General features: G+C 44.0%; 1 protein-coding gene across 1 annotated transcript in view; it reads left to right on the forward strand.

Annotated features, from left to right (window-relative positions):
* Positions 1–25,639, forward strand: part of kif21b (kinesin family member 21B) — a 65,091-nt gene that overhangs the window by 25,823 nt on the left and 13,629 nt on the right. Inside the window, exons 2-28 of the mRNA XM_085456280.1 lie at positions 291–513; positions 1,883–2,065; positions 2,972–3,121; positions 4,431–4,562; positions 4,875–5,063; positions 5,174–5,289; positions 5,527–5,722; positions 6,536–6,725; positions 6,844–6,907; positions 7,650–7,880; positions 8,602–8,716; positions 8,801–8,939; positions 9,208–9,396; positions 9,484–9,683; positions 9,767–9,874; positions 12,065–12,381; positions 12,804–12,987; positions 13,532–13,735; positions 13,837–13,938; positions 15,353–15,518; positions 15,933–15,993; positions 16,141–16,198; positions 16,637–16,881; positions 17,538–17,606; positions 17,727–17,837; positions 21,909–21,947; positions 25,319–25,455. Coding sequence (XP_085312406.1) covers positions 291–513; positions 1,883–2,065; positions 2,972–3,121; positions 4,431–4,562; positions 4,875–5,063; positions 5,174–5,289; positions 5,527–5,722; positions 6,536–6,725; positions 6,844–6,907; positions 7,650–7,880; positions 8,602–8,716; positions 8,801–8,939; positions 9,208–9,396; positions 9,484–9,683; positions 9,767–9,874; positions 12,065–12,381; positions 12,804–12,987; positions 13,532–13,735; positions 13,837–13,938; positions 15,353–15,518; positions 15,933–15,993; positions 16,141–16,198; positions 16,637–16,881; positions 17,538–17,606; positions 17,727–17,837; positions 21,909–21,947; positions 25,319–25,455 — 4,118 coding nt within the window. The remainder of the gene's footprint in view (positions 1–290; positions 514–1,882; positions 2,066–2,971; positions 3,122–4,430; positions 4,563–4,874; positions 5,064–5,173; positions 5,290–5,526; positions 5,723–6,535; positions 6,726–6,843; positions 6,908–7,649; positions 7,881–8,601; positions 8,717–8,800; positions 8,940–9,207; positions 9,397–9,483; positions 9,684–9,766; positions 9,875–12,064; positions 12,382–12,803; positions 12,988–13,531; positions 13,736–13,836; positions 13,939–15,352; positions 15,519–15,932; positions 15,994–16,140; positions 16,199–16,636; positions 16,882–17,537; positions 17,607–17,726; positions 17,838–21,908; positions 21,948–25,318; positions 25,456–25,639) is intronic.

The raw sequence follows: 25,639 nt of genomic DNA on the forward strand, positions 1-25,639 counted from the left end.
TGATGTGCCAACATCAGTGGTCCTGCTCTTAGAACAGTTCACTTTATGCCCACTTTGTGCGCTCTCATATTCTCACTGTTCTTTGTTTCCAGTGCACCGTGTGGGATCAGAATCTCATGCTTTATCTGCACGATGCATTAAAGCATTAAAATCATTCAGGCTCTGCAACAATCAGCGGCCTGTCTTGCTGAGTTGCCTGACAGCCGTCATTTTCCTTTTTTAAATCGATGTAACAGTTTCATAAATGTACTAACGATTTCTCTCTTTGCCTTTCTGTTGTCGTCTCTCAGGATTCGCCCTCAGATGGCCAAAGAGAAGATAGAAGGCTGCCACGTGTGCACGTTGGTCACACCCGGAGAGCCTCAAGTCCTCCTGGGAAAGGACAAGGCCTTCACCTATGACTTTGTGTTCGACATTGACTCAGAGCAGCCCCACATCTACCAGAACTGCGTGTACAAGCTCATCGAGGGCTGCTTCGAGGGCTACAACGCCACCGTGTTCGCTTACGGTCAGGTATGACACGGGTGCTTGGATTCCGTTAAGGAAATCTGAAATAAACTGAGGTGCACGCAGCCAGGTTGTCTTTATGAGCTTTATTTTCCTTCACAAAGGGGTCAAACAGCAGTGCAGACAGCATGACAGCAGTCTGCATGCTGTCTGACAAAGAGGGAGACTAGAATATTTATAGAGATGAGTTATCTCTCTGCCACGGCCGCAGAATGCTGTTAGAAGACTGTAATAAAAGATAACTCGTACATCAAGATGTTGTGATGCTTCTGAAATATTACACTGAGACTGAATAAGACTATCGAGTCTTCCATTCAGTAAGACCCGAAGCAGGAGAAGCTCAGAAATGTACAATTACATTAGAGGTGTTTTTTAAATGAATAATTCACAGAGAGTTTGAAGGTCTTTCTTATTTACCTCTTATTTTGTAATTTAGTCACTATTTTATTTAAATATGAAAAAGTAAAATCAAACAAACTATTAGTTTTCCCATTAAGGATTTTATTCAAACATTGGGCATTTTTAGGGAAACATCGGTCGAACTGCAAAGTAAATGTAGCAGGCAAAATGTGTAAGTAATGAGCGGTAGGTTTCAAAGTCAGACACCATGGTAGTCGCCGATTTTCTCTGCATCCTCCTTTACCTTGACGTAGCGCCACCTTGCCCAGTTTGCTATCCCTGTTCCAGGTTCTTTGGTTTGCATAACCAAAGATGTTCGACCAACCTCAGGGCGAGATCCTCTTCTGAGAAGCAGCTGAACGATACTGAGGACTGCTCCAACAGCCGGCAACCTGGCCTCATGTCACTCAGGGAAAACCTGAGGGAAGGGCCAGGGTAGTGTCGGAGCTTTCAAAATAAGAGCAAGGCAACTGAATCCTAGTGAACTGATCACGGATGCACAAAAAAATAAATAAATCATCACTTAATGGCTTTTATATTATTTTGTTTTGTGAGATTCCAAACTAAGGATGAGGCTGGCCACCTTTATGTGTCTGTGCATCTAGTACTTACAAAAAGACATGTTGCAGTTCATGCGTGGGCTCTGTTACCCTTCACATATAATTAAAGTCCTGGACAGACATGACTTGCATGAATTAAAGGGTCTTTCAAGTCATTCGGCGTTACATAGGTTTCATATCAAATATAAGTGAGCGAGAGCAGCAACGCTTGGTGAATTGTTGCAGCTGACATAATAGATAAAAGAACAACAAAGCAGAAACGTGCACATGTCTGTACACACACCCGTGCAGCGAGCATAGCCATGCACATTGACTCACGGTTTACTGATTTTAATTAACTACAGTGAATGTGTGTGAAACCTTGTTTCTGTAGATAAACAAGGAATGTGATAAATCACTGGTGAATCATTTTACAGACGGGCTCAGGGAAGACGTACACCATGGGGACGGGTTTCGATGTAAGCCTGAGCCCACAGGAGCAGGGCATAATCCCGCGGGCTGTTCATCAGCTGTTTGAGGGAATCCAGGCCAGGAGGATGCGCGCCCAGGAGGCCGGCACCCAGCCACCGGACTTTAAAGTCAGCGCCCAGTTCCTGGAGGTAGGCAGCGCTCACATTGTTACTCTATTTGACACTCATACGATGCTGTATTGATATTCCTAAGTGCGCGTGTGCGTTTTTGTGTATGCTGGTCCATATTAACTCCAACCAGATGGGACAAAATGGGGGAGACGACAAGATCATACCCGCTTCTGTAAACAGGAAGTGACAACCTGAAGACAGATGAGCGTGAATGTCTGCTCGTGCATTGTGGGTCCTGATTAATGCTGTCCATTACCTCTGACATTATTCCTCATCACTGTGCGGGAGAAGATGGATAAGTGCAAGGAATGGGAGGAAGGAGGGACGCTTGCGTAGGAGAAATTAGATAATATACGAGTAATTATTTCCTCTGGGGGCTTCTGGCAGGCAAATGTTTGGGTTTTATTTAGGGGACATTACTACTGCATGTGTGTGTTTGTGTATGTGTGGGGGAGAGAGAGAACTGAACAGCGTAATAATAAATTACAATGTAATAGAAATTCAAATTTCAAAATAAAATCGTTTTCTGTCCATTTTTCTTTTCCTTCTTTTGTCTGCGTTCCTGCTTCTCGCTATTAGTGTCTTTTCTGTGGGCTTTCAGGTCAAAAGGTTATCTTCGTTGATGGTTAACAGATGGGCGAGTGTGTATGTGTGTGTGTTTAGCACTAGGTGGGAGCAGCTGAGCTTTCAGCTGACCTCTTTGACCCTTGTCCTCAAAGGTTTCTGAGCTGTCATCACGTTGACCTCTGTGGCTGCAGAGCTGTGTGGAAATACGAAACTAGAAATCAGTTTAACGGAACGGAATAGTTCAGTTTTAAGAGGCGCGCAATCATTTTCAGCAGAGGCGCTCATCCTTGCACTGAGCGTGTACGAATTGTACGATGTGCGATAGGCCTTAATGTGTGCTTGTTCTGCTCCTTGCAGCTGTACAATGAAGAGATCTTGGACTTGTTCGATGGAACCAGAGATCCAGAGAGTCGCGGTAGGAAGTCCGCCATAAAGATCCACGAGGACGCCAGTGGCAGCATCTACACCACGGGAGTCACTTCCAGATTGGTGCACTCAGAGGACGAGGTGGGTCTGTGAGTGTAGAGATGTGATTGGTGACGTTATCACATTTTTGCCAACATCTACAGCTCAGATCAGAAATGAGAAACAAAATATGTGAGCATAAGGCTATAAGTAGACCGAAACCATCCCAGCATAATACCTCCCACAGCATAGCAGAGCAGCCGGATCCCCTTACAGATCAGCATCTATCTGAGTATCAGTATTTACCAACAGTGATTAAACCTTTTAATAATTCCTTCATTAAGTGTATATTTTAAAAATGTTCAGATTATCGTGCAAAATCCTGAACAAAATAACAACTTTTTACACTTCGGTGGTTGATATAACAACTTTAAATGAACCAGAAAGTCCAGAAGACAAGTCTCCCATGACTGTACAGTGACGAGCGATATTACATCGGAAAGTATTCACTGTGAAGACACGAATTAGCTCTGACTGGGATGAGGGGAAGCATGGGAGTGTGAACTGCCAAGAACCATCTGGTGGTCCGTCTTCATAAACAACAAAGAGGTCAGAGATAACAGCGGAGACTGGGCTCTATTTTGCTGCACTGACCGACGTCAATTTTTAAACCCGTGGGGCTATTTATGTATGAAGTTTAGCTTCCTTCTTGAGAGGCTGGCTTGTTTACGGTCACATATGAGAAATGTGTCACAGCTGACGAGAAAGGAAACCGCAGAGCACTGACAGTGAGGAGGAAGAAGGATACGAAAGGCCCATTAGGACACGAGGAATCTTTGGTCACAAGATACACAGAAAAAAGGTGTTCGTTTAGGGGAAGAGCTACACTGAAACACTGACTTGGACAAGGCGGTTGTGGTTGTGGTTACTCAGTTTTTTCTAAAGGTGGGAAAGAGAAAGAATGATGTCAGCAAGTGTTAAAAGACGCAGAGAGAAAGAGGAAGAAAGGCTGAATTTGGGGTCGTTTATCTGCATTAAAGTCAGACAGCTGAGAGACGGGAGGGTGCTCCTGTGGGAGGGAAGAAGAAGACAGAAAAAAAGAAGAGGAAGACAGGATGGAGGCAGGTTATGATAAAGAGTGAGGGGAGGGCAGCTGAGAGGGCAGGGAAAGGAAAAGTAAAGGTTAATGAAATGCTAGCGCTTAAGCGAGCGGTGATGACAAGAACATCTCTGTGGGAAATGCTGAACTCTTCCAGGAAGCTGAGAGTGTCTTCTTAAAAGAATACGTGATCATACTCATGGGTACTTAAACAGAAACTCAGTCTGCATGCGTAAGTCAGGAGGTTTCTTACTTTCCAATAAAAGTAACCAAATGTCATGTATAATGTGTTTGTGTGTGTGTGTGCTGCAGCTGCTTCAGTGCCTGAAACTCGGCGCTCTGTCCCGCACCACTGCCAGCACTCAGATGAACGCCCAGAGCTCCCGCTCGCACGCCATCTTCACCATCCACCTCTGTCAGATGCGAGTCTGTCAGCAGCAAATGGTGAGTTTGGAATGGGTGGTGGAAAGAAGGAGAGAGACAAAAGAGGTATTTAGAGTTATTACAACTTTGCCATCATCAGGTTATATGAAAACCTGTCGGCTGTTAGCCGGAGGAGACGGAAAACGATAAGCTATTAGGAAACGTGTGACTTTTAGGAAGAGTAAAAAGAAAAGTCACATATGATGACGCGCAGAGAGAGTGGAAGTGAAACATAAATAATTCAGCATCGTTCAGAGTGATTAAATGATTGCTAGTTTAAAGTAAAAAACAGTAACTCAGCAACCTGCTTCCCTGTGTTTGTTGGTTTCTTAGCAGAACGGTGGAGGAGGGCAGAATGGAGAGCTGAACGGTGGTGTGGAGTCTGGCCCGATCTCCCAGCCAGAGTATGAGACACTGATGGCCAAGTTTCACTTCGTGGACCTGGCTGGCTCCGAGAGGCTGAAACGCACAGGCGCTACAGGAGACAGAGCCCGCGAGGGAATCTCTATTAATTGTGGACTTGTAAGTCAGGCAGGGATCGCCAGTGTAAGATTGTAAATCTGTATACAAAAGAAATAACTGTGCATGCTTAGATCACATCTTCTTCTTGTGTGTCTTTGCACCTCTGCTAGCTGGCTCTGGGAAATGTGATCAGTGCTTTAGGCGATCAGACCAAGAAGGGCGGACACGTCCCATACCGAGACTCCAAACTTACCCGACTGCTTCAGGACTCGCTGGGAGGGAACAGGTATAAGCACATACAGACACACACAGACACACACATATGAAGAAGTTGTATTTGTGAGAAAAAGATGTAATATTCAGAAGAATCTACATTTTGGTGACACAAAAGGGAGTTTTTTTTGGAGCTGAAGTGATTGGTCAGTTACTTAATCAGGTTATTTCCACAACAACGTGTAACAACCATGACAACCAAATCGTATGCACATTTACCGACGGCCTCCGTGTTTTCTTTTTCCCTCAGTCGTACGGTCATGATCGCCTGCGTCAGCCCGTCAGACCGGGACTTCATGGAGACGCTGAACACGCTGAAGTACGCCAATCGCGCCCGAAACATCAAGAACAAGGTGATGGTGAACCAAGACAAGACGAGCCAGCAGATCAGCGCCCTGCGCGCCGAGATAGCCCGACTTCAGATGGAGCTGATGGAGTACAAGGCGGTGAGCGATGGGGGGGGGGGGGGGGGCGGGATGAGCCCAGAGGAAGAGCAATAGGATGTAGCTGCATGCTGGTGATGTAGTTAGTGAGGGGGTATGTGCGGGGCAAAGATGGATGAAACTGAGAATAGCGTGTAAGCAGAAGAAGACAGAGTAATGGAGTAAGGGAGAATGATATCAGACGCTAAGTAATAAAAGGAGAGGCCGTGCTTGCTGCAGATATATCAAATTAAAGATCATTACTGGAACACACACATCACTTGTCAGCATTTTACAGTGTAATGTAAGGACAAATTGATGTTTCAGCTTGAGTGTAAACTCCACGAAGAATAATATGAGAACTGTGAGGAGAAATGGGGAGAGAAAGACGGGCCACTTTCATCAGTTTTGACCTCTGGGGCTGTAAGAAACAAGTGATCGTTTAGCTCTGTTGTTGCGTTATTACGTGACTAAAAGGGTTACCACACTTACAGGGAAGTGACTGTGCTGAGGGATGGCAAGCTGACCTCGATGTGGTAATAAGGGATGCGATGTGACTTGAGTGTGGAAGTAATGAAGTGGAGTTAATGGCTGCGAGCAGCGGTTAACAGTGACTCTCTGTTGGAAACAACGGGATTTTTTCAGCGTTAATCACTGAAAACGCAACAATACATCGCTGTAGAGCCACGGTCATTGTAAATAACAGCACTCTGTTTGGTTCAGCGTGGCGTATTTGTATGAGCGTAAATTTAGGTTGAGTTTGTTTTTTCACGTCTGCCCTTTGACCCTTGGACGCCAAAGCATTTGTTGACCGTGCCAACCGTCTGCTCTGTGCAGGGGAAGCGTGTAGCCTGTGAGGAAGGGTCAGAGGGCTACAGTGACCTGTACCAGGAGAACACCATGTTGCAGAGAGAAAATGACACCCTGCGTCTCAGGGTGAAAGCAATGCAGGAGACCATCGACCACCTCAACTCACGCGTAACACATCTGCTGGCCAATGAGGTCAGCACTCTGCTCGCCAAGTCAAGTACGTGAGAGATCCTTAATCGGACGAGCTCTGCCTCTGCAATGACGATGTTTGTTTGTTTTTTAAAATTAACTGCATTTTCCGTGATCTGAGTGCGTTTTTACTTTTCATCATCCAGGCGAGGGCAACGAGGAGATCGGGACTCTAATACAGAACTATATCCGAGAGGTTGAAGAACTCAGGTAAGAGCCTGAGTATCGTTATGTGGTCACTCAAACCAGTAACAGACTAACAGCGATTGGTATTTACTGTGATAACTGTGATATTTTAAGTAAGCTGCTTATCCCCAAATCACAATTGTGTCTTTCCTGTAGTTCTGTTTATCCATCTAGATTCTTTGAAGATGCCTCTTTGATTAAATATAACGGAACTAAATCTTTTCCATGAGCAGCTTTTGTGAACTGAACCGCAGCCTCAGCTTCTCCACAGGCTTTGAGCTGACTATAGTAAGGTGCCTACAGTTAGACTTTTCTGTAGCTGCATCACGTTCTTACACACCTGGAGGGACCCACTTCTTACAGAAACCCACTTAGTTCGGCTGAGTCATTCAGTGTGGTGCAGTTCAGCTTCAGTTCAGTTGTTTCTCCTCTTCTCTCTGCAAGCTGTGAGCGCCCGCTGGGCTGGTCTATTAAAGTCAGCGACAGTACGCAAGTGTGTCACTACAGTTTGGAGCTTAATATGAGAGCGATAGTCAAATTACATACTACATGTACGTGTGACATCAATATTTATTTTAACTGTTTTTCGCAGCTTTTTGACTTCCCACAGCAGGGAAAAGTGTACTAATTAAGGGGTTTATTGTGGGACACTTATGTGTGATTATCTATTTAGTTTTCCCTTCTGTATTTCTTATTGCTGTAGTAATAAAATTCATGAATGAAACCTCTGTCGCCGCTTTCTGTCCCTCTCTTCCACCTTTGCCAGAACCAAACTTCTCGAGAGCGAGTCCATGAACGAGTCGTTACGGCGACAAGTGGGCCGGCTCTCCTCCCGTTCCCCGTTCCCCACCTCCACTCTCAGCCCCGCCCCCGGTCACCCCCCGGGTTCTTCGCCTGCTCCCATGTCTATGGAGGCGGAGATGACGGACGTGCTACGCCGGGCCAAGCTGGATATCGAGAGACTGAAGAAGAAAGAGAGGAGGCAGAGGAGGATGAGGTGAGGAGCAGAGGACATGTAGACCTCCAAACATTGTTTTATGCAAATATAATATCTAATGGCTCAATTTACGCCTCATATGAACCTCTTCAGATTTTAAAAGCTGGTTTAAAGGGAAGGTGATGGTTGTGAAATATTTCCTGACCATATATTTTCTCCCTTCCTCATTACTTTTCTCTTTAAGCCCCACATCACAAGTAAATTAGGACTTGCGGGCTGCCAGCTTCTGAAAAGAGTTGGTATGCTGCCAATGCTGAGCTGTAACGCTGGCTTGGACACAGAAAGGTCTTAGTCAGTCGGCTACTGGGTCACAAGAGAGAAGAGTACACAGCCTAACAGGCTAATTGAGGCCTAATGGCAGTGAAATGGAGGAAGATGGGAATTTAGAGCTGGGATGGCTGATAAGTTTGTAGAAGAGGGAGCAAAGGAGATAATAAAACTGGCACTAAAACTCAAGAGCTAAAGGGGCAATGATGGTAGACAAGGTGAAGAAGAGTTTGCTTAATGACTTTTGTTGGTTGATTTTGCAGTAAGCATATTACTTGGCAAGACTCCCAGAGCACAATAAGGGATGTCAGAGTGTACACGATCTTAGTTACACTCAGGGGAGTGGTTCTGCGCGGCAAAAACCATCTGGTATAGCGCTGAAGGTGATGTGATTTTTGTGGAGAATCCCATGCCTGACAGTACCTGGGTTGACACGCGTGCTCTTCTCCTTCAGCCCAGAGTTGGAGAAAGGTCTGAAGAAACGAGTAAAGCTGCACACTCAGGAGAACGGGCAGGGCGGGGAGAACGGGCAGGGCGGAGAGATCGATTCAGATGAGAATTACACCGAGGTAAGACCCGCACGAGTCGGCACTCGCGAGCTTTAAAGTGACCGTAACGAGTCTGATCGTTTGTGCGTTTCTCCGCGTGCGCAGGACATCATGTCTCCACTGCAGGAGGAGAATGGCTGCGATGACGAGGAGGGGGAGGACGAAGAGGAGGGTAGGGAGGAAGAGGATGACTTTGACAGTGATGAGAGCCTGGTGGATTCGGACTCAGACTCGGATGAGAAAGGTGTGGCCCTGACAGATGCTGTTATGAAATGACACCACTGTTTTCACTCTTTCTCCCTGTTTATCAGCTGTTCTTTCTGTCAGGACATCATCTGCTGTGAGAGATGATTTACAGTAAAGATAAAGATGTTTTTAGTGTAAAAAGAGCAGAAATGAATTTGCATCTAGATGGAAATTTTTTTACATATTTCTTAATATACAGTTGTATATGAAACACACACACAAATGGTGCAATTTGGTTTACAACCTCAAAACTCCTCAACCTGCAGCCAACTTCCAGGCGGACCTGGCAGACCTGACCTGCGAGATTGAGATCAAGCAGAAGCTGATAGATGAGCTGGAGAACAGCCAGCGGAGGCTGCTGATGCTAAAGCTGCAGTACGAGGAGAAGCTCATCCTGCTGCAAAACAAGATCAGAGACACGCAGCTGGAGAGAGACCGCGTGCTACAGAACCTCAGTGAGTTTAGTTAAGTTGCTCCGTGAGTGCAAAGTGTCACGCGAGGTGTCGGCTACGGCTCGTTAACGTTGTTACACGGTTGTGCAGTGACCATGGAGAACTACACGGAGGAGAAGGCCAACCGGATCAAGCAGGAGTACGAAAAACGCCTCAAGGAGATGAATCGCGACCTGCTTAAGCTACAGACGGCACAGAAGGAGCACGCACGCCTCCTCAAGAACCAGGGGAGGTATGAACGGGAGCTGAAGAAGCTCCAGGGCGAGGTCAACGAGATGAAGAAGGCCAAGGTAAGAAGGGGCTGCTGGAAGTCTGTGTGGAGGAAAGAAGGGAAGGATGCTGTGCGATCACCAGTGTTTTCTGCCATTTTCAGGTGGCGCTGATGAAGCAGATGAAGGAGGAGCAGCAGAGGAGGAGGATGGTAGAGGCGAAGAGAAACCGTGAGATAGCCCAGCTAAAGAAGGAGCAGCGCCGGCAAGAGGTTAGCAGCATATGACCTCTTGTGCGTGTGTTTTATATTTAGGATTGCATATGTGATTTTTCAGGTTAGCAGCAGAATTATTTGGGATTTATTGGGAGATTTAGCACAAGCACAGATATAACATCTATAAAAACGAGGTTAAACTATGTTGCTATCACTGTCATCGTGGCAGAACTTTAAGTGTTATCTGCTGTATCCAAAGAATTAAATGTAGGTGAATCTGTATGCACAATGCATATGGATGTAAATGTAGAGTCAGAGCCCCATCTGTAGGCTGGCACACTGAAAACTTGAGTGCTGGATTATGTAAATACTGAACACGTACTTCTGGGGCCCGTTCTTCGTACGTCGCTCACTACATCCAAGATCAAATGACACATCCAAGATCAAACCATCGCGCTAACCGTGAGCTCGCTAATCCGGTTCTCCGAACACACCTTCCGTTGACGATTAGTACAGCTGGACGCAGTAATGTGACATCACTGGGTGTCGTAAAAGGGGCTACGCATCGATAGTAGAAACATTGATCGGCAACCCTCTGATTGGTCGGCGAAAATGTCGAAGGAGCGCGCTCGGCTCGGTATTTTTCGGCAGCAGAGCAAGAACTCCTGAGTGAGGGATTTCAGGAGTTTCAGAGTTTAATCAGAACGCAAGGGAACACTGCAAAGGCTGCAAAAGCAAGGAGTGAGGGCTGGCAGAAAGTTGCTGACAAATTAAACTCGTAAGTAATTTAATAATAATAATAATAATATATTGGATTTATATAGCGCTTTTCAAGGCACCCAAAGCGCTTTACAATGCCACTATTCATTCACTCTCACATTCACACACTGGTGGAGGCAGCTACGGTTGTAGCCACAGCTGCCCTGGGGCAGACTGACAGAAGCCAGGCTGCCATATCGCGCCATCGGCCCCTCTGGCCAACACCAGTAGGTGGTAGGGTAGATTTATTATATTACACTATATTATCCAATATTATATTACATTATATTATATTGTTATATTATATCCTCTTTCACATTAGAGCCACAACAGGACCCACTAGAACATGGGAACAAGTAAAAGTGAAATATAAGAATATGCTACAGAATGGTAATATTTATCACTTATATTGCTTTTCGTCTCTTGGAAAGAGACCCTGAAATAATCTGTTTGTTTGTTTATAACAGCAACCAAGAAAAGGGCAGAGCAAAAAAAGACAGGTGGTGGTCCTGCACCCCCTCGTCAACAAGTTGGTTAAGTAAATAATACCCTCACGGGAAAATCGATATCTCTCTATGAGCACACTGCCGCGCTGAGCTAAAGGATCCTGTCTATCCCGCAATATACGCTGAATTCTGAGGACTCTCCTTATCAATCTTGCACCTTCCGCAATGGGTTGCTCGCGTAAACGGACAGGACATGGCTGCGACAGGCTTCCCAAATCCACCTTGGCTTTTATAGCCGTGGTCTCTCATCTTGATTACACGAAGTAATTTACAATTACTACTCTGAAATATGAATTACATCTGTAATAATCACATACATGTAATAGAATGTTAATAGTACATTTCCCTTTTTTAGGAAATGACCTGTATGTATCTGTGTGACATCAATAAAAGGATCAAGTGCTGCATTATCTTCAGTTACATTGATGTTATTTATTTATCGCTGTTGCTTTCGTATAAATGAAGCGGACATACCTGCGTGGCCGCGATCTAATCCTGTTTACATAAAGTAAACCTGCTCCCGAGCAGGTTTACGCTTACGGCTCTGTTGCTATGACAGCAAGTCCCGGATGAGCTTCGGGGAACCGAACGATCCAAGATCACGCGAAATCGTCAACAATCTAATCCAGCTAACTTACTTAGCGAGGTACGAAGAACAGGCCCCTGGTATTATTCTGTGTTTTTAAGATTAGTGCATCCTCTGCAAGCATTAACTTCCATCTTTTTTTGGCTTCCCTGGAGAAGAGGGCTCGTTAATGAGCATGAAAAGCCTTTGCGCTGTCATACCGTGGGCAGCATTCATAATCCTTTTATTTCGATTTTCATCTTAAGTCTTAAAATCCCTTCATGATCAACACTTTGCAAACCTGTTGTGTGACGAGTAATCCCATTCAGCTCAGGGATCTCAAAGGCAACTGAAAAGCATTTTCTTTTTAAAAAGTGATGAATATTATAAAAAAGGTTGTGTTTTTTTCTCCATCAGTACCAGATTCGTGCGCTGGAGTCTCAGAAGCGGCAGCAGGAGCTGGTGCTGCGCAGGAAGACTCAGGAGGTGACCGCCCTGCGGCGCCTGGCCAAACCTATGTCAGATCGAGTGGCTGGACGAGTGGCCCGCTGGAACCAGACTCCCCCGGTTACGGACTCTGGAGCTGAGTTATCAGCGAGCACCACGGCGAGCAGCTCTGAGCCCGAGACTGCGAGGACCGTAAGCGGACTGGTGCGGCAGTGGAACAACAAGAACAGCGTGTACGGATATCTGGGAGAGAGCGAAGGCAGCATGGACGGAACACGCGTCATCGGGTAAGACGACGAGATGCTATGATACTGTCCTTGGACTGAGCTGAATAAAATTATAATAAAAAAAAAAAAGCTCAGGTAGCACCACCCAGGGTCCAGACGCTGGTGGTGGTGATAATGGAGATGGAGGCTTGGATGAAGACACTTGCATGAGGCGGAGACAGGGCGGAGGTGGGTCGCACAGAGGAGTCTGAAAGATGAGCGGTGCAGAGTGTGCAGAGCGGAGGGCGATCGGTTTAAAGAAAGTTTTATAGTGTGAGGAAGTGATGTAATGATTAGACTAGCAACCCAACACCTGGGGAAGCAGACAGATCAGTCAATACAGATTTTAATATAATACATGACACAACTTTATTGCTGCTTATTGTGAGTCGATGACATTTTATTTATCCAGTATTTGCCACCTGTTTTTGGTCCATCACCAGCAGTAGAAAGAAGTTGCCGCGTAAGCCAGCCGGCCTGGGCAACAGTGGAGCTGCAGGCAGAACCAGCAGCATTTCAAAGTCTGCACGTCAGAAGTGGCAAGCTCTCGAGCGTCGAATCACGGACATCGTCATGCAGAGAATGACCATTGCAAACATGGAAGCCGACATGGATCGCCTTATCAAGGTAGGAATGGCACGCTAGGGCTAAAATGTTGTCACCGGGGTTACGCGTGGTTTGATGGATGTAGTTTCTTTCTACCACGAGACTGACTTAAGGTTTTGGATTATAAATTCTCAAACGTACAGCACATCGCTGTGGTTATTGAAGGGTTGAGAGCAGTTGAGCATCGGGGGTTGCATCAGCAACTTTTTTGACGTTGACTTCTGTAGTCGGTTAACAACTGAAACTGAGTGTGAGGCGCTTCCTTCCTCCTTTCCCTCGCAGATGAAGAAATGTTAAAATGTGGGAGGGAGGGCGGCCTTTTTCACAGATACGGCTTGGCACGCAGCTTTTTGCAGCTGCTGTCTTTGAATCATCGAATTTAAAACTCTGTCAGGTTTTTCTCCGAGTTTAGATGCGTCAGAATGCGTCTGTTCAGTTTGTGCCTCAGATAAACAGAGAACATTAAGATTCCAAATGTAGAAATGACTTCTGTAGATGTTAAATATAACTATGAATTTTAATTTTTAATATCACCGTGTGGTGATTTGTGCTTTTGCTGAGTCAGAAGCGAGAAGAGCTGACGGCCCAACAGGAAGCGCTCTCACATAAGAGAGAGGTGCTGATGGCGGACGGGGAGGGGCCAGAAGCTGAGGACCGCCTCCTTCAGGAAATTAACGAGGATATTGAGGTGCTGAACGCCAATATAGACTACATCAACGACAGCTTGTCTGACTGCCAGGCCACCATTGTACAGATAGAGGAGACCAAGGTATGAAGACGCAAACCCATGCACAGGTATTTAGACCTGCATGCCAGCAATGAGGAGAGTCAGGCCTTTAGTAACATTCATGTTTGTGTGTTTTCCTGCAGGATGAGCTGGACTCAGTGGACACCTCAGTGGTGATCAGTTCATGCTCCTTGTCTGAAGCACGCCACCTGCTGGATCACTTCCTAAAGGCTTCCATAGACAAGGTAAATGATCATACATGGGGATTTTCAAAACCGTCAAGTTTAAAGGAAGAAAAGAACTTCTGTAGGCTTAAATGTGTAGCTTTAAGAAGATTTAAGTAAGTAAGAGTCAGAAGATGTATCACAGCATAATGTTAGAGTCAGGTGTGGATCCATGAAATGATGGTTTCAGTGCCATCTAGTGGTGTTTCTCTGTATCCCACTACATTATTGTGTTGCGTTTCTGGATTGAGAGTAGGGGTGGGTTTTTATAATCGATTCATGGATTAAGATCGATTCTGGCTTGGATAACGTAAAATCGATTCATTAAAATCCTGAATCGATTTTTTAATATAAATTTATTTTGCCCAAAATGCCAGAATCTCTGGTGAAATCTCACAAAATTTCAAGAACCACCAAACAGTTAAGACAGTAAATGAGAGCAGGTGCACGGATTCTGCACATAGACTTAAACACACAGCGCGACCCGCGGATCAGAATCAGTTAGATGTCGTCTTTCTCACGGTCGGGGCTGAAAGCCGACAGCTCGCTGATTCTGATCTGTCGGCGGGTCCGCGCTTTGTGTTCACGCCCTTTATGCGCCGATTCTAAAGCTGTTAGTTTGATCTCTCTCCAAACAATATTGACCAAACCAGCAGCAAAAGAAGATCCAAACGCTTCACATAAACATCGTCATGAATTCACTCTGACTTTTACTGTTTTGCTTCCACCGCGATGCACAGCTCTCTCTCTCTCTCTCTCTCTCTGTACTTCAAGAACAGTTTCGCTTTCTTCATTATTCGCTTGCTTGTTACGCACAAGTCTACTGTTGTTTACAGCGCTGTCGGCCGCTGTTTTTTTTCCCTTTTACATTCTTCCGAAAAGAAAACCTCATTTCTGCTGTTCAATACTGAACAAATTTAAACTTTTTAAAATTATTCAAAATGCAAAACGCTTAACGTGTCTCTAATAAAACTGCTGTAACTTCAGAGGTGATGTTCATATGTTGATTAATGGTTTTCTTTCGTTTTTGATGTACTGCAGAATATTTTTATAAAATCCCAGGCCAGGAAAACCTTCATGTTTTTCTGTGTTTTATCTTCAGCTACTTTGACACAAAGGCATCTGCTGTGACGCTCACACCTGTGATAAAGTCTTGCGTGTGTCAGCTTCCTTTTTATTGATACAAAAATATGTAAATGTACTGATCTGAATTATAATATTTCTGACTATCAAAATTTCCCAGATTTAAATCGAATCGAATCAAATTAAATCGAATCGTGGATCGAATCGATTCGGGACCTTGTGAATCGGAATTGAATCGATTCTAGAAATCAGTGACGATACCCAGCCCTAATTGAGAGCCTATTAAAATAGTTCAGTGTTACAGTATTGTGTTGTTGTTGTTGTTTTTATATTTTCTTTGGTGTTCCTGCAGAGTTTGCAGGTGGCTCAGAAGGAGGCTCAAATCAGACTGCTCGAAGGCCAGCTGAGACAGACAGATGTGATTGGCTCGTCCCACAATCACATGATCCTCGATGCCCTAAGAGAAAAGGCTGAGTGCATCCCCGAGCTCCAGGCTCTCATCCACAACGTACAGCAGGGTAAGAGAGGACTCCTGTGCGTCATGTGGTGAGACAAAGGAGAAGGAAGACATAAAAAGTAGAGAAGCTGCACAGTTGCCCGCTTTTTCTTTGTTCTAGTTTCTTCTCACACATGAAAGTGCTGTGTTGCATCATAGGAGATGGACTGTGTTTAGCCCCATTGCTTCTTGGTAAAGCATAAAGAAAAATAAACAAGGTTTTCGATTCTTAGAAAAACCATATGTGGATTCAGTTTTAGTGTAGGAATACTACATATGCCTTGGGAATTGTGTCAAGAAGGACATCTGTTGTAAAAATCATCCAGATCAAATATGCGTACCTACCCACTGTAGGGATCCTCGTGAATAAGGGGCGCAGAATGTGGCATTAGGGCATCCTGTGGCACCGTGAGACATAATGGTGTTTTGCTTCCAGAGAATGGTTATGCGAGCACAGATGAGGAGCCCTCTGAATTCAGCCAAGCCTCCGACAGCAGGTGAGCTGTCTTTCCTACACAACATCATACAGCGTATCTTTTAGGGCTCATACCCATTGCTCTGACCCATTTAAAAATTCGCACACACATCTATTTCAGTAAAGATTTCCGCACATGTTCACGTTTATCTTTCCTCTCTGCCTCCAGCGTGTCTCAGATGAAAGAATCGAACAGCCAAGATGACTTCAAAACAAAATTACAGCAGGTTTGTGCTGTTTCTTATAAGGTTTTTTTTAGTTCCTATGCACATGCCATAGTGCCATTCTTGTTTGTGACCATGAGGTGGCAGTAGAAGCAAACACTTCAAATGACTCCCAGAAGCTTAGAGGCATAAGGATTCCTCATTTGGCACGAATCCCTCTTATTAGTCTGCTAAAGTTTTGTTTTTCTCTTTCTTCTTGCTGACCTAGAATAATAACCTAGAATGACTTCTGCCGTGTTTGTTTTACTGCTCTTCTTCTATTTTCTTTGTGCTTTTCCCTGCTGAACGATGTTCTCAGGCTGTATATATAATCTCCCTTTGCACCTTAATTACAATCATTGTTTTTCTCTTTATTTCATGCCCCAGTTTTTTCCCCCTATCCAAGCATCCTTCTTCTTCTGTGGTCCTCTGTAATAAAAGCGGTTCATATTTTTCATCCAGATGGAGCCCCGTCTCTCAGCTCAGATGAAGGCGGTGTCAGCAGAGTACCTCGGTCCAATCCTGGACCCCTCATCCGGCAGCAAACCGCAGCACATCACCAAGTCTCTGGCTTCACTGACGGACATCCAGGAGGACGGCCTGAGTCTTGCTCCAGGGAGCCTTGGGCTCAGCCTGGCATTAAGAGACACGTATCACAGGGACCGGGTATCCCGCACCATCAGCTTGCCTGTGAGGGGTCACACCTTGTAAGTCACTGGCAGATCATAGTGATAACTGAGATGAAGCCCTGACTTTTCTTTAAGTCTTATCAGGATGTGGAACCAATGAGAGGAATGATTGGCTCTAGTACTATCATCTTGTGTCAGATTGCGTTTACTCATTATCCACTATATATACATTGTGAGCATCTCTTTTAGCTTCTCGTGAATATTTTAGCCATTGTTTCCATCTTAAAAGTGACTACACTTCATGTAATATAAATCAGTGCACGCAGAATTCATATGATGAGGATATTTTGTTTCTAAATCTAATATTCATTTCTGTTTTTTGGTTTTTCAGCATCAATAACAAAAGTTTTCCTTTTGCAGTCATTTACTAAAATGTGTGAAATTTTGTGAATCCTGCACAAGTAAACATCTTCTGAAAATCAGAAAATAGAAAGCGGTTTATCAGGTATTATTCTGTTTCGTGGCAGCAAAAACAACTCAGGCGAATTGCCACGAGTCCTCAGTGATGTGTGTGATTTGATATTTGAAGAGATTAGGCTGCTAGAAATGCTTTTTAAACTGCATAAACCTTGCTGCTTATCGAGTCCCAACAGTTCACATAGATGTCTGTCATCCTTTCTGTGCACTCCCCTGAACGTTTGCTTAGTTTGCTTGCATTTGTCTGTGTGTGTCAGTCCCAGGCAGTCTCGGGGCTATGACACTTCCCCCCTAACCAGAAGGAAATCTTACGACCGTGCGTACAGGTACATGTAATGCTCATTTCGCTAGCAGATGGATCGCACTTTGTTCTAGCAGTTTATTTACACAGTGGGACTCTTTAACTTCCTCATCCTAAACTCCACCATCTTTCTGCCCCTTGTCAGGCCGACTGATGGCTACACTCCCCCCTCCTCCCCTCCTCTGAGGACCAGGAACGACCGCAACGTCTTCTCGAGGCTCACCAGCAACCAAACCCAAGGTTCTGCTCTGGACAAGTGAGTGCAGATCCATACGCACAAACGCCACCTGTGTCCATCAGTCGGTCACGCTTTGAAAGATTCCCATCCTTTTTTCTTTTCTTTTCTTCTTTTTTCCCTCTTCCATGTTTTACCTCAGTTTTTCTGCAGACAGGCTGAAGGTCAGGCCTTTTTGAAGGGAAAGTGGTTCTGTCAATAATTTAAATAAGCCTTTTAAGAATGTTTACTACTAGCTTGCCTTCATCTGAATCCCTTTCTTAGATAAATCCCTTTCTTCTGGCATTAATGTGAAACCCGCAGAAACAGATGGTGCAGGCAGTCTTGGAATCCAGGTGTCAAACCCAAACCGCAGTCTATTCAAACCTGCGCGTAGCAGCGGTAACAATGAGGTGTAATTGCAGTAGGCTTCCAATTCGCATACAGAAATTACCAGGAGACAATGGCAAATCAGGAGAGGGGGGTGTGGGGGGGAGCTCAGATGGTAACACCCACTGCTCAAATGTGGTGTCAGGGCAGCAGTGGCTGGGAAGCAACCAGGATGTGGGATGATATGAAATCAGTTTTGAGGTGACGTGCTGTGCATGACAATGATCTTCATTCAGGAAAGAGAAATCCGCCTGACCAATCTTATATCATCCAATATAAACAGCCCTGTAATTAATCTTATCTTACAATACTGGGTTTGTTGAGGCTGTGCATGACAAAACTTAATTCAAATTTATGATAATTTCCAAGGATGGTGTCAGCCGTGATGTTGAGCGGTCCCATTCCTGATGTCATTTTTTTTAAAAGGTAAACGAATTATAAAACTCCGCTCAGCGTGTATTTGTGTAATCGTACTACATCGGATTGAGGGAACATGTGGGCATGAGATGCATGTTGATGCAGAGTCGGGAAGGAGCAGGCGGTCTTGTTTCCTTCCTGCTTACAATCAATTCAAACTTTCTGCTCTGACAAATGTCAGCAGTTGATTTCAGCCTCTGCTCTAAAGTTGATTTCTAATCTGTGCTAATCCACAGCATTTCTCAGCTTTATTAACATCTAATTGGCAGCAAGGATGCTGTGTGAAACGAGTTAGGGTGTCGTGGCTGTGCGTGCGTGTGTGTGTGCTTTATGTGGGTTGCATGTGTTGGAGCGTGTGGGTACTGATTATCCGGAGCAGGGGTAGGTAAATGAGATGGCTGTTGCCATGTTTCTGTGCAGCTGTAGGATTTTTCCAACTTGGAATGGGAGATGTTTTTGTTTAGGGTCTTAATAAGCTACCCAAAGCTTTGATTTCAGCACATCAGTAGATTGCTGATGTTGTAGTCACATAATTTAAGTTTGCTCAGTCAATACTGGAACTGAAAAAAAGGCTGAAAAAAGTTCCCATTTGATATGTTGTCAGGTATTCTGATTGTACTGTACACCTGTGCACACAGTTGCGGTTGAACACAAAAGGCAAATTAAGTGGGCTCATTGTTAAATCTAGTTTTGTTGTACTGCTTTGTGAAACGTAATCCAGGCATTGCTGAGATTATTGCAAACAATGCATCTGGAGCCAGTTTGTTGGCATTCCTTGTATAGACATTGTGTTGTATTTTCACATACAAGATTCCTGGGAAAAATCATTTGGACTGTGTCTGCAATAATCCTGTGTCATATCTAATACACAGTAATAGTTAGTGTTCTTTACTCTGTTTGGTTTAGACAAATGTGCTGCTCGAGTACTTTTGTAAAAAACTCTCTGAGGACTTTAACCAAACGTTCACAACTACGGTGACCTGCATGGTTAAATAAAGGTTACGCTGACTAGCCATACCATCTTGTTGCTCGGTGGTAGTCCAGCTTCGGCAGCACATCGTACGTACAGTGTTTAACAAATTTGTTAGACCCTCTGTCATAAAAACAAGAAAACCCAAATAAATCTTTTTAAAACGAAAAATTACCGAATGCACTGAACTGAGTTACTGTTTTTATATCCACATGGGATTTCTCTGGGAAATGAGTAATTAATCAAGCATGACGTTCAAGCACTAAAACGAATTATTCAGGAATGTAAGTAAACAACAGCAACTTTGCATCTTATTCACAAAATAATAATGCGCTTGTCTAGTTTTTCTGCTTTTTTAATATAAAACAATAAATCTGGAAAATTTTAGATAACAGCAATAATTATATTATGGTGGTATAGTTTTCATTTTGATTAAAGAGCTTGAGCATACTGGTGGCTTAACCATTACAGAATCATAAAATATGATTTTGGTAAAAACCAGTACTGTTAATTTAGCATAAACTTTACAATTGATGGTGGTCTAATAAATGTGTTGAGCACTGGAGATCTTTTAGGCTTAAAATCAGCGGTTATATAAATCAATGAAAATGTTTTCTTTCTATAGCACTTTAATTCAATAGCTGTCGTTCATGAAACATTTTTTACTGTGTTTAGGTGTGATAGACAGGAATACTAGTTTTGATGGGAAAAATGTGTTTGGAAGTTATGTGTGTGTTTTGTTGCTTCTTGTTTAAAAGCAAGCAGTGGGTGCAACACTTAGCAAAGGTCTACTGTTTGAAATCTACATTTGATTGACATCACTCACACTTTCTCTGTCACTTAATTTCTCATCTCGGACACACATTTACAGCTTAATCCAGCAATATATACATAAAACAAACCCATTAAAATGTGAGATGTGATTTTGACTGGACTATATTGTGTTTCTCTTCTTTCACATTTGAGTAGACTGGTTGCCCAAGAGACTGGGATCAAGTGTTTGACACTGATTTGAAAGGCAAATGAGGACGAGGAATTTCAACCAAAGTTTCCTTGTCATGTCTTGGATAAAGAGGCTTTGAATCGAATTCACTTTACTTTTACATGCTCCATAATCAATAAATTTTAAAATCGCTCTGTGCTAATAGCCACTACGGCTGGCAGTAAATGCCAAGAACGGGAAGAATTGCCATCACCTTTAAACACCGCTGTTCCCTCCGGACATATCCAGAACTTTCTGTTTTATTATTTCATGCTAAGAGTGAAAAGCCCGGGCCCTCTTAGTGAGAAACCAGAGGCTATAAAATATTTACAATATAATAACACTTTTATTGCATTGTTACACACATATTATTTCCCTTTAAGCTCTTTGGGAGGTGTGGGTGTGGCCTGGAAATTTGTTTCCCTTATTGTCTAGTCAACTGGATTTTCCCTTCTGTTAACTCTGTTTGCCATCCCTGATGCCTTTTCTGTACTAATTAGCTAAATGTGGCAGGAAAGAGTGGATTTAGGAGGACACACTGACATCATACTATAGTCATGCGTAGAGGACAGGACAACTGTAATCTTTGCGTATGACTATCCTGCCGTCAGTGCTTCCTCCTTGACTGTCTTTCGTTTTCTTTTAGGTTCTTTGTTCACACAGATACTTTCATATTCGGGGAAAGTCACTTACTTGCTTTCTTGGATCGCATTACGCGACAAGATTGCTACCTCTAGCATGTCACAGCCAGTAGCTGTTAGCCAGACTGCTAGCCATTGGAAACAGCTAGCTCACCGTCACCGCTAAGTCTCATTAATCTGGACATTACTATATATCTTGTTTGTTTAATTCATACAAAACATAATCTTATTAATCTCAAGTGTCTTGAGGTTTATTATTATTTGCAGTATTTTTTTGAGAGGTGCTTTAGAGGTGTTGGTAGACAAATGTTGCCCTTCAAGACTATGCTAAGCTATTAGCTGCTAGTAGTAATCGAACTTTACATCCTGACACGTGGTGCGAAAGTGAATAATTTTTTCCCCAAACATGAAACAGTTTCTTTAAAGCTTTCTGTGCAGACACTGGTCAAACAGTAAAGCCTGTTCAGTGATTGTCTTTGTAAAACAGCACCTTTCATGGCGAACAACGCGATAATCGCAGAGCAAGCTTTACTGTTGACCAAGCTTTCCTGTCAGTTTGCTCATTGCTTTATATCTAAAATCCCTTCCACTAGTCACGCCTCTCCTTTTTAACCCTTTGCCAGTAACCCTTCTGTCTTTTCTTAGCGTGATTAACCCTTTCCTCTTCCCACCTTGCCCTCCCTCCCTCTCCCTTGCTCCTCTTCTGCCTCTAGGTCGGATGACAGCGACTCCTCGCTCTCAGAGGTGCTCAGGTAGAGGAACCGTATCTGTCTCTCTCTCACTCTCTGTTTTCCCATTTGCCTGTTGACTCACTCGGTGTCATCTCGTCTCCACCAGTCGTCAGCGCCTCACCTGGCCTCTTCATCTCCACCTTCATATTCCATCGGTTGTGCATGTTTTAACCGCAGACCACTTCTCTTGACCCACCCAGGCTTTTCCATCGCTGTGATCTTGCATTTGTGGTCACACAAGTGAACCACACCACTTTTTTTTCAGGCTGAAGAAACTGGTGGAAATTAAAGTAATTACTCCTCTTAATGGTCTCCATGGTCAGCCACTTGGTAAATTCAGTCTTGTTAAAGGACAGAGGATTGATAACATATGAGTTAAATGAATATTTGAACGTCTACTTAATAGACACTCATGCATGTCTATTAATTGCGTAGCTGGACTCTGCAGTCATTTAGCTACGTTTAAATATAAGAGTGAAAGCTGAAGTGTAGCAATTGCAATTCATGTTTTTACAGGGCTTTTTGTCCCTACCTAATTCTTAACCTAAGGAGCCCAGTTTGCCAGCTAACCAGAAGCTCTTTATACAGATCTAACACAGTATTTATAATAATTAAAAATAACTTCGATCAAACTTTAGATGTGTTTGTGCTGGTTTTGCGTATGACAGTATTCATTCTTTCTTAGACAAAACAAAGCACACCATTTTGAATTTTAACAGATTTAAGTAAGCAGTTGCTAGAAGTGGCTTCCTGTTTAGCTGCAAATCAAATAAGCATCCATCCATTTTCTTCAGCTTATCCAATTCAGGGTCAGGGGTGGGGTGGGGGGTGGGGTTGTTTGAGCCAATCCCAGCTGTCATGGGGTGAGTGGCGGAAAGACCACCAGTTCATCACAGGGCTAATACAGAGAGACAGGCAGTCATTTACACTCACATTCACACTTATGGCCAGTTTAGTGTCACCAGTTAACCTAACCTCCTGCATGTCTTTGGAAGCTGGAGTACCTGGAGAGTCTCACACAGGTAGAAACTGCAAACGCCACACAGAAAGCTCTCTACTGGCTGGTGGATTCAAACCAAGGACCTTCTTGCCACCTTGTGTCCCAACAAAAAAACATATATCCCAAAACCTCAATTAATTTCATTAAGACAAACACATGGGCCTATATATAGTTTTTATCGGGCATCTGTATTCCTTTTAGTCACACACACAAATGGATGCTCCTCTCACCAGGACCCTTCTGTCTTTTTTTCTGTGCACTGCAGAGAGTCCCTCCCCTCTCGCATGTTTTCATTAGTGCTGGTCTCTTGGGTCTTGGCCCTGCAACATCCATTAGCAGCTCTTCCATGCTGCATAACACACTATAGCACACGATGATATCTTCCATGTATGCTGATAGAACTGAAACAATTTCTGCTATTTGGAGCATTGCAGTGCCATCAGAAGTAGAGTGCTGCTCGTGCAGCGTGTGCCGTACGTCCTTTTTCGAGGAAAACGAGCGAGCCAAAGAGAGAGACCGAAGAAAATATCCAGACTAATCAACTAATGCTATATGCTTTGTTTTAATTTATTGTCAGGTCACCAAAGTAGCTCGGTTAAGCTAAGATTCTATTAAGAAAGGTAATAAATAGTGTTTCTGGTAATTACTTTAGATTAATTTCCATTTTAATCACAGAGAATGGAACATGAAGACTTTAATCAGGCAAAATAATGGGCTAAAATTAGTAAGGTTTATTTAACTAAAACCCCTTTAAAAATAAATTTATGAAACATACATATTTAATCCCTTCCTCTCTTCCCCATATATTAAACATGGATTGCTTTTCTTCTTCTTTGTAAACTCAAACCAGTCACCAGTTTTCTGACATCACCTTTTCAAAAGGAACTGAAGTTGAAGAGAAATGGGTGGGGCTGACTGTGTTTGCACCATAAAGCTGCTGTCACAGTCTGACTTTATATCTGTATTCCTAATCAGACTAATGCTGTCGTCTTGTCACACCTCACCGCTCACCCACATGTGTCACATAGCCCTTTTTCCTGGGCCCCAAAAGGGCATTGGCTCTGGCGTTGCAGAGAGTCAGTTCCCATCTAAGCGATGGAGAATGGACTCTGCATGTGGTGCTGCTGACGTCTCGGTGTGGTGGGGTTTATTTTTGAGTTCCGGGCTGCTGTGGAGTTGGTCTTCCAGGCTGTGGCTGCTGTCATCAATTATTTTGAGCTTCTTGTGTGCAGTTTCTTTTTTTTGTTTCTTTGGGGAGGTGAAATTTGGCAGACGTGCATGCGGCTTCTTTTTACTTGCTGATGAATGAGACTTTTGACTTTGGTTGGCGTTCTGAAACACCGTAACAGACATACCAAGTATGATTTGCGGTTTCACTTTTGATTTGACTTGTGTATTTATTTGTGTGTGTGTTGTCATGCTGGACATGAGCATCCGTGCTGTGAAACAGAAGATGAGCATGTTGTCACCCTTGACAAGTTTGAAGCACACCCTTCTGTATTTTGCTCACTCCGTGCAGAAACAAATCTGTCCTGAGTTTTGTGTGCATATTCTTTTCTCTCCTCACATCCTCCGGCTCCTCTTCAGTGTTTTGCCTCTTACTTCACCCTCTCTCTCTTTCTCACACACACACACACACACACACACACACACACACACACACACACACACACACACACACACACACACACACAAACGCACACTAACCACCACTTGTGAAGCCCATCGGGGACCAATTTTCCCACAGCTCTCCCTCTTCCTCTCACCCGCTCCCTGCTCTGTCTCACTCCGCTGACTGCTCTCCAGGCACTCTGGGACCCTGGCCTGTCAGTGCGACATAGATTGGGATGGTGAGGGGAAGCAGAGGTCCAAGCTAGAGAGACTGAGTGCACATAATATAGAGGAGACTGTGTGCACATAACTGTGTGTGTGCATGTGTGTGTGAGGGAAAGAGAAAGAGGAGTTGAATAAGAAAGCAGCTCTTACTGCTGTAGAGCCTTAATTGGGCTGCTCAACAACAAAAAGAAAAGAGGGAGGGGAAAGTGAGATGGAGCGGGCAGGCTACCTCCATCAGGAAAGTGTGTCTACTTGTTTAACTGATACGGTGTGGGCATAAATCTGTTTACAGACACATTTCGGGTGAGACATCTCACCTCTTAAAGTAGGCCATTAAGTTGTAGGATGAAGGCCCCTGCGCCTGAAGTGATGGAAACACAATTGTGTGCGTAGTTTATCCGGCGCTTTCAGTGAGCAATGTATGGGTTTGTATTGCTTCTGTATAGTCAACAAAAAATGCATGTTTGTGGTCAGCCTGTGCTTTGCAAACCTAAATCTTGCTGGTTGATTGATTTTGGAACCACTCTGACACTTTCTGTGTGCTTGTGAACCGTAGGGGTGTGATCAGTCCCATCGGAGGTGTGAAGGGGGGTCGAACTGCACCCCTGCAATGTGTTTCTGTAGCCGAGGGCCACTCAAAGCCAGTGCTGTGTGTGGACGCTACAGATGAGCTGCTCTTCACTGGATCTAAGGGTAAACACATCGCCAAAACAGCAGCGTTGGAGTGTTTCCTTTGAAATGCATTTTACAGAGCTTATCAGTTGAAATTGATTCCTCTCAAGCTATAAACCAATTAAACTGAAATTGTGCCATTCTAAGTAAACTGTTACTGTAGGATTTGAGCAAATGTTTCTGCGATGCTTCGTAATTTTGTTTA

Source organism: Copadichromis virginalis, linkage group LG5 (genome assembly GCF_057382275.1).
Source record: "Copadichromis virginalis isolate Kocher_CV1m ecotype Utaka linkage group LG5, C_Virginalis_male_GT1.1, whole genome shotgun sequence".
NCBI lineage: Eukaryota > Metazoa > Chordata > Actinopteri > Cichliformes > Cichlidae > Copadichromis > Copadichromis virginalis.